This window comes from Pagrus major, chromosome 22 (assembly GCF_040436345.1).
Source record: "Pagrus major chromosome 22, Pma_NU_1.0".
NCBI classification, from domain to species: domain Eukaryota; kingdom Metazoa; phylum Chordata; class Actinopteri; order Spariformes; family Sparidae; genus Pagrus; species Pagrus major.
The window spans coordinates 19748042-19761091 of record NC_133236.1 but is presented as its reverse complement, the minus strand read 5'-3'; the positions used below and the strand labels follow the sequence as shown (position 1 = coordinate 19761091).

The window sequence follows — 13050 nt, the reverse complement described above, 5'->3', positions numbered from 1 at the left end:
CTGCTGCAGGGAAGAGAGCGCTACACAAGAAAGTGATGGCGTGGACCGTGGTCTGGAGGCTGCTCTGTTAGTAGCTGCCGTATCAGTCTGATACGTGTGGCAGCATGGGAGTTGTTAAGACAGCTTGAGGATGAGGGAGGCTGCAGCATTCCTGATGGAGTGAAGAGGCTACAACAAACCTTTTCACACATATTTTTTTTTCACAAAGTAAAGCCGACACAGTAGCTGCAATAGTTAGAGGACATTTATTGTGAAGACTGTAAAATGATGGACTGCATTAGTTGTTGTTAACCAGTTATAAACCCATCCTAGACACCCTTAAAATGCCAAGAATAGTTTCATAGCCGCCAGAAACCAAAGACACAAACGTTATCAAACTTTTTTTTTCTTTTCCTTCCTGAGAATCTTAATTGGAATGCAAATGAATACAAAATAATAAATTAAACTGGCAAAAAAAAAAAAAAAGCAAACACTGAACACAATGAAAAGGTAAAGACAATGGAGATTAGGATGGTAGAGCGATATTCGCAGATGACAGTCACATATAGCTTATGGTTACTGTTCTCTGGATGGTTTTTTACACGAGTGATGATAAACACGCACTCTGAATAGCTGCTGGAGAGATTAGTGTTAGCTGTGAACACTTCACACTTACATGATAGTATTTCGAGGAGAGAAACAAACCCTTACACAGTAACATGATCCCGTTAGAGATCAAATGCAAATCAGTATCCAGTTTAGTGACCAAATCCCCCATTTTGCTGCAGAATTTCAGGAAAAGTGCAGTATATTCATACAGTTTTTGCAGTAAAAACATTGGTATTTGGCAAACTCAATCTTTTTCAACTTTGGATTAAAACAAATTGCGCTCCATATACAGTATGCTTTTTTAGTGTTCGACTCTAAATCCAGCCTCTAGTCTCAACAAATGCTCCAAATAATAAATCTATGCTAAAATACGCCGCTGGTTTTGGTCAAACTCAATCATTCATGCACACATAGTTGGAATTCTCTGAATTCATAATTGAGTGCTCACTGTTTAACCCTCATTTATACCTAATAATATCTTACAAGTTAAACAAATCGTTATAAACCGATACTATAACAACTGACACGACTACGTCACAACTCCACCAGCTGTGCACAGAGATTCCTGTCAGTTATCAGAACTCTTAGCGAGGTTTGGCACTTATGACAGTCCTAAACAACTAATATACAAAAAAGGGTTTTGGTACTTTTTTAAACTCGTGGATACCATTTCCCATTCCAGCTTTTTTTGGACATTAACCCTTTCATAAAGTATGAAACTCTCTCTTGGGCAACGTCTCTGCTCGCCAACATTTAAAATATTTCCCGACACATTTAGCTATCCACATTCTGCGCTGATCTCTCCTGGAGATGACAACAATGATGGACTTTTTATAACATAAACAAACCCAAAAACAAGCTCAAATTAAAACAAAAACTTGAGTCACGCAAATGGAGTTTAACATTATTTCCCATTGTCCTTGGTCAATTTTTAAATAGAGCATTTCGTCCTTCCAATTACTCAACCCCTTTAGTCCTCAGTGCTGAGCCTGTCATGGTAGGAGTCTATTGCAGATGGAAAACAGAGCCCGTACAAACATGAGGGTCAGGATCCGCACACCCCTAAACGCACCTCACTTTTCTTTAGGAACGCTGGAAGACGGGGAACGCTCCCCTTTGCCGTCAGGCTGCCTCCAGCTACCTCCAGCCAATTCCAGCCAATCAGCTTTTGTTTGGCTCAATCCACTGTTCATCAAACAGCCCTTAGGGATGGACCAGCCAGCTGTTGGCATCCTCCAGGTCTGTGTCCAGCTCCTCGTCTTCATCCAGAGGCTCCGGGGTTCGGAGGGCCAGCTCTCGCAGGAAAGCAGGTGAGTAGGCGGTGGGTTGCGAGACGGACTTGAGGCCGATTTTCTTCTTCATGAGGTGGAACTGGTCGCGGATGAAGTTGTAGAACTCGTACTCGTAGCGCATGCGGTGGTACAGCACCTGCAGGGCCTCCAGAGTGGGAGTGTGTTTACGTACTGTGCCCGTCATGTTCCCCATCTTCCTGTAGTCTGCACAGAGACCGAGAGGAAGTACAATTAAAGAACATTCACCATTCTTCAGAAATATACCATTCATGGACAGTAACTAATTACTGTACATTCATGTTAGGTGTGTTTCCATTTTTCATTTTTTATTTGAATACAATTATTTGACAACTTTAGTTACTAGTTTGATATTACGAAATATAATCTATAAATAAATTATAGTATGATGTAATATTATAGATTAGGGTAAAATTCTATTGATCTCAATAGAGAAACTCACAAACTAGCCTATAGCCTAAACTATATGAAGTTGTTAAACTTATTTAACAGATGATGGAGGGCCAAAACTGCCAAAATAAATAGATAGGTAGGTAGATAGATGCACCATAAATATTAATACATTTTAAAAATGTGACATGAATTGATATTTGTTAAGCTACCTTTTGTATTAATTCCCATACTGTATGTATTTACTCTCCCATTTAAATAGTTCCATTTTGTTTTTCATTTATTCATTTTAAATATATCCATAATGTGATTTATGACAATGTATTATATATATATTATTATATTATTTTCTGGAGTGCCTGAGACTGTCTCTGGTGGCTACAGGTGTTGGAGGAACAGTCGATCTATGCACTTCGATGGCAAGCAACCAATAAGTGAAAAGTTGACCCAAAGACACACTTTAAATGACAGCCCCCTCATTTGAATAATGAAGCAGAAATACATAAGAAATGTGTACATACGTGTAAATAGACAAATAAATAAAATACATTTAAACGTATTAATTCATAAATAAAATTAAATAGGAAAGTAAATAAATAAAAAGGGTAATTTATATAAAGGTAGATAAATACAGAGGCAAATTAAAAAAGAAACATTAAATAAATCCACATCTGAAAAATATAGCGGCCGTTAAACAACACCTACAAATGTGCTACCTACCAGGGCTCTTGTAGATGTTGAGTACTCCAGTAAAGTAATGAGGTAAGAGCCTCTCTAACAGGAGCAGAACATCCTCCAGCTCCTCCAGGATACCAACAAGGAGGTAGTTCTCCAGCACGTTCTGTTTGGCCCTCTCCAGAGCCCATACTCCTGGCTCCCTGGTGGAGAGAGAAGAAAAAAAAAACTGAATTAACAAATGTTACCAGCGCCTGAAACACCAGAACGCTGTGTAATGCAGTTTGAGAGTGTGTACCTGCATTGAGGATGCTGTCCACAGAAGTAGGGAATGATGTAGAAAACTCTGGGGTTGGAGCACTCCGGGTAATTCTCTAGAATGCACACATTGATATCCTGAAAGCAGACAAGTAATCATTTTAATTTCACATTACTCATTTCTTCAGCTCCACTTGCTGTAAATTAATCTCAAACAGAAGTGTAATGATTTAGTTCTGCCACTAGAGGGAGCCCATCACCAGCACTGCTGTGAACTCCCACTGATAATCATCTTAAGAGCAGCCAGAGTGCAATGCAAAACAACATCCTGAGCACAAAGATAAGCTCTGCCCCTCCACCCCAGCAGCTCTCAGATGCCGAGGTGTCGAGGAAGTAAAACAGTTTTCTTCTCATCAGATAAGGTGCTGTGTTTAGATTCACTTGAAAAAGACATTTGTGCAATATAAAGTGGATGATCTAGCCTAATAGTATAAATATTCCACGTCTTACAAGTCAGAATAAAGTGATAAGATCAGGGTTGTGAACTTCTACACGTGGGAGTTATTATTAAATAACGAAAGGGGGGGGGGGGGGGGGGGGGGGGGGGAACAGGAGAGATTAAAAACATACATGCAGGAGCGAAAGCTGGCCAGCGCCTAAGTGCTGTGGAGCTAGCATTCAAATCCATGTCAGGTGACGTAAGCCTTATGGATGGCAACAAGTCCCGAGCAACACAACACTCCGCGAAGCACGACTCTCTCTTTCACACACTCACAGGCGCACACATACAGTAGGCTGCGTGCAGAAAGGTGTCGACAGACCAGCCATGTAAAAGAGATGTAAATGTGTGACAAAAATGGAATGTGCGTCACAGCTCGCCTTCGAGATCGAACGGCTGATTTAAAACAGAGCAACGTGTCGAGGCCAACGCTGAGGTCAGCATGCTGCGCTACAGACAGGACCAAAGGCTTCCCAGAGGAGGCAGCCTGTTATTGTGGGTGAGATGTGAGCGCACCTGGAACCATGTGACTGAGCTGTCAGAAACACCTCACCGACAGGGGTGTCGACATGGATAAAAGGCGAGATACCACGTGTACATGTGCGTGTATGGGCTTGGATTGAGCGCCTTTAAGATACACAGGTAAAGGTTACAGTTTGCCTTAGATCAGTGCGCCCACGACGACGTAAAGGTTATTCTCACGCCATTTTGGCTCCACGAGACATAATTGATATCTATGCATCTCACGCTTTTAATGCGGGAAGAGTGGGAGGGCCTGCACAGAGGTCTATATACATAAACTGGGATGACATGAATTATGCAGTCGGTCGGTTATGTTTTCCTCGCAGCTGAACACTGTGGTACGATTGTGTGTCTGATTCATCGAGCGGCTGTGGGGTTTGTTTGAACTTTATGACTGAGCTGCACTATGCACTGGGAACAGGACTTATTGGTGATCAGTGGAGCAAACCACTGGACAGCTCTTCAAAGAAACCACAACAAAACCCCAGAGGAACCTTTAGAGAACAGTTCAGTGTTGCACCATTGTTGGAGTGCGGGTCGTGTCCGGACTTGTGACAGGTTTGCCCCGATTTGTTGTCCGTCTTGGGTTTTATTGTTCAAACAATGACAGAGCCTGTGCTTCCAGTTTTTATCTGTTATGAATATATCTCCTTGGCCGGCAGTCTACAGTTTGTGGTCTGTGATGAGTGATACATTTTCACAACACAATGAATAACAAAGGTTTTGGTAGCTTAATCTGTGTGAGAAACTATAAATCACATGCAGGGATTTCAAAAGAAACTCAAGTTAAGGTTGATGAATGAACCAACTTGAACTCAAATGCCACACATTTCACACACACTTGCCATGCGAATAAAATACTGTGAATGGACTCTAGACGGGCCTTTTCTTCAATTAGCCTAAATGCAGCATAAAAGCCAGAATCAGGAACAGAAAAAGTGAGAAAAAGCCAGTGAGAAGAGAGAAAGGCGGACCGGAAGTGACACGTGTGACGCCATTCCCCAACACGAATGGCTCGTGGCCAGGAAGTCCCTCCTCCACGTTGCTCCGACACTTGATACACAACCCTCAACATTTAGGGGACCTCTGGGAATCCAGCCACAACTCATTTATATACAACTACGCACAATCAAATAGGCGCACACACAGCCGACAGACAACACGCACTCTCTTTAGAGGACCCATTAGTATTTCGAAGAGAGCTCCTGCGTGCACACCCGGGCTCATTGTTCCTATTCTCAATGTGGATTAGGGCCGACTGAGCAGTCACAGAAACAGTAGTGAAAAAAAAGGCACTAATCTCTACAACCGGATCCCGTTTAACTGAATGGAATGTATGCATGAATTAAATCAGGAGTAATTGATTATGTGAACCTTTCCCATGGGACAATCTGACTCCGTTTCAATCAGGGAGCATGAGAGTGATAGACCGGGTCAACTCACATTCAAACCTGAAGAAACTGATTTTCTTTGCCATATGGGGGAAGCGGAAAAATAAGTGGTAAACACAGCACTGACTTACTTTCACCTTTTAAGTTGTTCCTTTAAAAGCTGTTAGCAAACAGCTGCTTGTTAAGACATCCAGTTGGTACGGCGAAACATTAGCATTCCCTTGCAGTTGTGTGTTGAATTTAAGCACAATATTCAGTCTTCTTTTAGCTCAGTTTTTGGTCTCCACCACCTCCTGAGCTAAATATCTGACTCTTTAATCACCAAATGCTCCACTATGATGACCAGCTAATCGCTAACTTTGTCTGTCTGCTATCTGGTGCTGAGCAAGTTGCTCTGTAGAGGACCTTTCGCGTTTTTAGTGACCACCATTTTTATGGTGAAAGTGAGGCGAGGGGTATTCAGTTGGCTTCAGTCTGCAACCACACCACTAGATGCCACTAAATTCTACTGGACCTTTAAACTACTCATTTCAGTTTATTTATAATTGCCACTTGTTTAACTATATCTCTTTGGTGTGTGTGTGGGGTCAGCTACTTCCAGACAAAACAGAAACTGTCATGCAAGTTTCCAATCACAGAAATCTATCCAGAAATGACATGAAGATACTTGCTTAGACAACACACGATAGACGCGACCAGTAAACGTCATGAGTCGGTTGCACCTTAGGCAATGGACCCTGTGACAGGTACAGCGACTCACAGTTTCTAATGTCAAGGCATGCCAGGGCAGGACTGATGCCAGTTAAGCCTCTGTCGTTAGGTGTGAACCTATGTGTTTGCCATTGTAAAAGTGAGAATGACTGACAGACTGGCAGATGAATCTGACTTGCCGTGAGAATCTCGCCTGATCACACCAGTATTTTTGAACTGTGGGAACTAATCTCGTGTTTTTCAGGTTCGGAGGAGAAACCATACTGTCAGGTGTTTGCATGCATACTCACAGGTGCATTAAGCACATGGACACATTGTGCTCAGAAGATGAACTTAATTCAGTGAGAGCTGGCTTTTTTAAAAACCCCTTTCATCCTTCGATAAAAACTCACAGTTTAAGTCCTTCGTGACAGTCAATGTATGTGCTCAGTGCCACATCTGTGCGTGTGTACACTCTGCAGCCAAGTGTCCAGTGCATGCCTTTCTGCAGTACAGCGTAGTGTATGTGTGTGTAAAAAGGGGTGTGGGGACTGACGGAAAATCCAGGCCGACCACAGGAATGTCTCAGTAACACGTGCATCAGGTTCCCTCGGCCCCGGCTAGCAAACTGACAGTGTTCTTTCATTGACACCTCTCATATACACCCAGCGCGGGGCAGGCAGGGCTAATGCACACCAGGCAGGGGATATAGGCAGGACTAGTCAGAACACCGGGTGTTGACATAGCAGGGCACAGTCTGATACACACACACAGATATTTGAGATGCTATACTTGCGGGGACATTCGTCTCCTGGCCTCAGATCTGCACCCAAACTATTGACAAAACTCGCTGTGAGGTGAAATTGTTTCTGGAGAATCAATGCTGAAGTTTCTGATTGTTTCTGGTTGTTGATTTGACAGGTAGGGCCCCGCCTGCCCTCTCCTACCCCCCCAAATACAAATGCGGACAGCTGCTTCCAATACAAGCTGACAGAGGCCGAAGGCTCGACTCTCTTAACCAGCCACTTGGCTGTAAATCCTAATCCTTAACCATAAAAGTTAATGTTAATCTCAGTTCTACCGTAACATAAAATCCTTTTTAACATATTAAAGGTGCACTATGTGGTTTTACTGTTTTACTTTGTTTATATGTGGCGGACCCTGCCACCTTTCTAGCTTCAAACAGTCTTCTCGGGACCTTATTTTCCTCTGAGAACAGCTTTTTTCAGTTGTGGAAGAAATAAATATTTTCGAGTTTGTATTATTACCTCACTAATATTGTAAATATTAAAATTCTGGGTGTGAATTTCTTCTCCAAAACTACATAGTGCCCCTTTAATATTTACAGCTATCCCACATCAGTCTGTGACTCTACATGTTGTTCCCTAAATTCATTCCTCTATCAACCCTATAATTGGTTTTTCAGCGAGGTTCAGCACATTTAGCGGTGTATATATATATGCTTGTGTAGCATATGCATGCAGCCACTGTTCACAGATATGATTTAGCACTTAACTGCGAGCTGTGTTTGCTGAATAGGTAAGCTTGATTGTTGTGGCTAACAAGCACGGTCAGTAAAAAATAAATAACACCAACAGCAGCAAAAGCGAAACAAGAACTGAAAATATTGCTTCTCTAAGGTGGTGACACTTTCTAAAATGATACAGAAACAGGATATCTATAAAGCTAGTATGCAGCAAATTCTCACTTCTGTATATTTCCGTAGACGGAGTCCCATATTGAGGAAGTAAAGTTGAATTTAAGTGATGGGAAGGAGGCCAAGACAAGTGACACAAGGAAAACATCACATACTGTACTTTTATGACCTAATCTTGCCCCAAACAAAGTTCCAGCAAGATGGAAAATTTGAGTCAGCTTTAAACCTCTCTCGGTCCTCATAAGTATAGTGAGTCTACACACACATACACACACATGAACACACACAGGTAAGCCAGTCTGCAGCGACACAGCCTCCCCCCTCCCCTTTAACTGTAGCGAGGGGCCCCCGTGGTCTGCATACTTTAATAACTCAACTCACATGGTCCAAAACTCCAGGGAAAACAGTGCAATACTTAATTACACCCAGTCAGACTCAAGCCAGAATGACATTCACTCCTCCAGTTTGCCTCTCAGTATGGCCTTCTGAGCTCTCAGGGTGTCTGACAGTATGGAGGAGCGTGGGAGGAATGATTGGCAGTGTAACCATGTTTTTGACTAGATATTTATTTCCCACAAAATGTTGAATCAGTATTAACATAATCATTGTTTTGAACTGTTTTTCTAGCAGAAATGTGTTTTTTTTGCTAACCTGCTCCATTAATCTCAAATGTGGTTGTGTGTTTTACTTAAGGTGATTTCCACCATCTGATTAGACTCCAGACACCAGTTTAGGACTTGAACTTGCATGACGAACATTGATAAAAGATTTGACTTCACTTTGGTATCCTTGACTTGAGTGTTGACTTTTAGATATTGAGAAGTTACTTTGGTTTTTGATGCACGATTGGGTGATTTCTAGAGCAACCTACCAGGACGTGGCAGACCGGCAGACAGGTCATCATACAAGGCAGCCGTAACGGAAAGGGCTAGTCCAATGATAATTTAGATTAAGGATTATGCTGTTGATGACAGTAGTAAGAAGAGAACAGTGGTATGCAAGATTTGCCGCTCAGTCAGTGACACGGTCTTTTTAGCTCACTTATTAGCTTGTCAAACGTTAGCTGGATGGCCTGAGGTTTGTTATTGAGTGCCACAGAATGTCAATATCTGTATGATATATAAGGTGCAAGCACGGATGCAGATGTTTTTTCATTAATGTGGAAATAAAACTCAGCTTTTCTCTGTCTCAGATGTGAAAACTGGAGTAGATCATCAGAATTGCATACGACTTGATTTATCTTGCTTGACTTATAGCAGGGACTCATCTTGACTCTCTTAAAGGTACTCATTTTCAGGTTCATAATTGATTCAGGTTGTCTACTCGAAAATGTTTACATGCTTTAATGCTCAGAAAGGACATCATTTTTCTCATACTGTCCTTTGCTGCAGCACCTGTATTCACACTCTGTTGGAACACTCCATAGTAGTGTCTGTCTCTTTAAGGACCCCGCCTGAAAAGCTCAGTCTGCTCTGATTGGTCAGCTCTTACAGGCCTGAGCAGACACTGTGGGTGTGGCTGAGGGCCTAACTTACCTATCTAACTTTCTTTAACTTGACTTTAAGAGTAACTTGGGACTTGCGTGAGACGTGGAGGTTAACCTTTTGCCTTGCTTGTGCATCACTCCACTGCTAACTGCGCTGTGGTGTATCTCGTGAACTCAAACTGCATTTGAGCAGCTGCTCAACACCATAAAACTCACAGAGTTAAAAAAATGGCAACTTGAAACTCAAAGTAAGGCTCCAAATGGCGTGTATCGTAAAATACGTGAGGCATTCCCATCAGTATGATGCTACAGGGTTAAACACCTCTGCAGGGCAGATGTAGGAATCCTGAGTTCCTGATGTGGTTATACAAGATCAGGTCTCTAATTGGAATCATAATCAGATTTAAATATTGGGTTAGCGTCCGTCTGCCGTGGCCTCACAATTTTCCTTCCTGCCTGCAGCAACACCACGTGTTGAACATCTTCAAAGAGAGTGTGGTTTTAATATATTTCAGCGTTGAAGAAATGTTCTGTTGCTTATATATTTTTTTTACATTTAGGACGTTAAGATCTCAAACCTCAAGAAAACAATCATCTAGTGGACACAGGATTACTGTCCCTTGTTGGATTATTTTCTTATTACCTTACCTTTTGTGGATGATTATACAGTCTCTTCATATAATATTGTACAAAGGCTCACTTTTATTTCTCTGTACAACACTCCTTATCTTACATGCCTCTATAATTAGTGTGCATCAAGGTCATAGCAGAATAAGAAATGAGCATCGGACGTTTCAGTTCCTGTCTCAACTGAGCTTCTTTATGAAATCAGCTGGCGCGGAACCAAAAACAGATACGGATTTAAAGCACTGTTATTGGCGAGCCAGTGACTCAGTCATAAAATAACTGCACCGCTCTGTCAAATACTGCAAATGCATTAGTATTTCAAACCATAAACATCCGTGGCATTGATTTAGTTGATGTCCGTATGAGAGTAAATGGGTTTGTGGGCACTGGGATCGAGATGAAAGACGGATAGAGGGGAAAACAGCTAAAAGCTTCAGTATTTGTTTGGCTCTTCAAATAATATTGCTATAAAGCTTTTCTATATACAGAAGGGCACAGGTTCACTTTGGAACACAGAAACATGTGAACCAGAGGTGGTACCCTCACTGGAGTTAGTTCAGTTACAGGAGCTGTAGGCTGTATTTGCTCCTGGTGATTCAAACCTGTTATTTTCAGATTTATTTTTTAAGAGAATTAGCATGTGTTATATTGAAATTTGAAATATATATTTATATATAGGACTGGGGCTTAAAAATGGAGCTTTTTTGTGTTTTCTTCCCATTTTTCCCTTCACTTTCTATCACTGCTTTCTTAGATTTCCTCCTCACAAGTGGCCCTTTATATTGCTTCAGCATTGACATCTCCATGTACGCACGCACAATAGTCACATCGCAGGATATACACTGCCAAGTAACTGGAAAATTACCTCAAACATGTATTGCTACAACTACATTGCCACATTTCTCATTCACCGTGACTAATCTACCAGAGAAGTCTGTCTGTGTTATTACATAATTTATTCTGAATTAACAGTTCTTTGATTTCGCAATGTCAGTTTTTTTCCAATACCGTGGAGGCCTAACGTTGAATGTATAATGTGGCAAACCGCCTGAAAAAAAAAACGTAAGGTGACATAAAATCTGGGTGAACGTATTTGGTAAGATAAAACTGTAAAACTGATGAATGGTGAGCCTCATCGTAATAAATGCACTCCCCAGTTCTGCACTTGAGGTTTCTCTGAGGAGAAGCTCATAGACAGTTCTCTTCATCACAAATGTGAGACAATATTATGGCCAAGGATGCAACGCTATGAAATAGAAAGAAAAATGGTGACTGCTGCCTGCACAAACACCACACCTACAGCTAACGAATTCCCCCTAATCTTAACCTTTTCCATCTTCAAGGCAGGTGCAAATCTTTGGCCACAAAACTACAGCTCATCAATCAGCGGGCCCTGTGTGCCTGCGTAACTGCACTCCGTTTGAGACTCGAGCAAAGAGACAGACAGTGAATTTAACACACCTATCAAAGGAAACTTATGGTATGTTTTAAATCCCAGACTATTAAATCTCAAATTTATAATCTCAAAAAAAAAAATGTTTCAAGCCAGAAAAAAATAATAAACTGCTGCTCTCACCAGGTATCTCTCATCATCTTTCATCCCTGGAGTGCGGATGAGGTGGTTCTGCTCGCCCCTCCAGTCACCAAAGCGACGGAAGAAGTAGTTGGAGAGGAACCGATTGATGGGGTCTCGGATTATGTTGATATAGACGGGCTGCTCTATCCTGAACCTTACAAAGACAAAAAACAAAAAGTTAAACTCTGGACCAAAAAACATTAAGCGTTAATGTATTTCTAAATACAGTTGTTAAGCATCATAGTGCTACTGTACCTGGTAAAGTTGAGGAAGTGAACATGCCGTGTGTAAAGGAATGGCTGAGGGATATTACTGATATTCTTCATGAGATCCACCTGAGAAACAAACAACAAAAACATTGATTAGACAAAACATTAAAAAAACACAGTTGTTGTAGAAATCGAGCGTTAAAAGATGATAACCAAAAACATATGCTGGATGCATCTTACACCGATGCTTCCTTATTGACTAAAGGCAGACAAAGACAATCAGCATCTTCAGGTTCTGTCAAACAAAACCCAACAAAAATTCCCATCCCGAGTGGCTGAACATTTGAACCGAGCACATAACCATTCATAAAAGTCACTCTGGCTGTGTATTTATCTGGCTGTGGGTCCACCTTGATTCAATTTGCAGAACCTTCCACTGCAGACTGACCTCGCTTAAGTTTCATCCTTCCCAAAGTAACATCATCGTATTGTTCATCTAACAACATCCATCACCGTAGATCTAGTTTCCCCTCAGTGATGCCCAGGAAAGGCAACATTTTTAAAGCAATTATTCCAGTTTCTTCTTCCTTTGCTGCTAGGAAAAAAACATCCCAAAGGCTTTCCAGGTCTGCATGGAGAGAGGCTCACGGTAGCCAAAACAAACTTTGGGATATCACAGTAGTGCCACATACTGTACAGTGCAGATCCCTTGCATGAGCTCTTTGACTGAAGGCCATGCAGCTGAAATTCTTAGTCATTCCTCACATAAATACCTCCACGTTGCACTCATTTGTGCGATCCGGTTAGCCCATTCACGCATTCAAGAAATGAGTGTCTCTGCACCAGTGGAGCAAATAATATGTCTAATTTTAATAATGACCAAAAGTTGTGGCTGGCTTGTGCCACGAACTTGGCAATAGCACACGTATGTGTAGTGGCTAACACTGCGATGTTTGACGCAAGAGCTCTTTGTAGGTAGTATACTGACATTTATGATCATTTACTGTACATATTCTAACTTCCCTACTTGTTTACATGTGAAAAGGAACAATACATCAACCCGTTCCTTTTGTAAAACAATCTGCAACCATTTATCCAACTCCTGACTGGTGAGACTGATTCGACTGGAAGTCAGTTTCTCGTGAAAATGTCTGAATATTTAAAAAGCAGAC

At 41.6% G+C, this 13050-nt stretch overlaps 1 protein-coding gene across 1 annotated transcript in view; it reads right to left on the bottom strand.

Moving 5' to 3' along the window:
- Positions 1-226: 226 nt before the first annotated feature.
- Positions 227-13050, bottom strand: part of usta (uronyl 2-sulfotransferase a) — a 61919-nt gene continuing 49095 nt past the window's right edge. The window contains exons 4-8 of the mRNA XM_073492849.1: positions 11925-12004; positions 11670-11823; positions 3262-3359; positions 3009-3166; positions 227-2084 (exon numbers count right to left, since the gene is read on the bottom strand). Coding sequence (XP_073348950.1) covers positions 1792-2084; positions 3009-3166; positions 3262-3359; positions 11670-11823; positions 11925-12004 — 783 coding nt within the window. The 3' untranslated portion in view covers positions 227-1791. The remainder of the gene's footprint in view (positions 2085-3008; positions 3167-3261; positions 3360-11669; positions 11824-11924; positions 12005-13050) is intronic.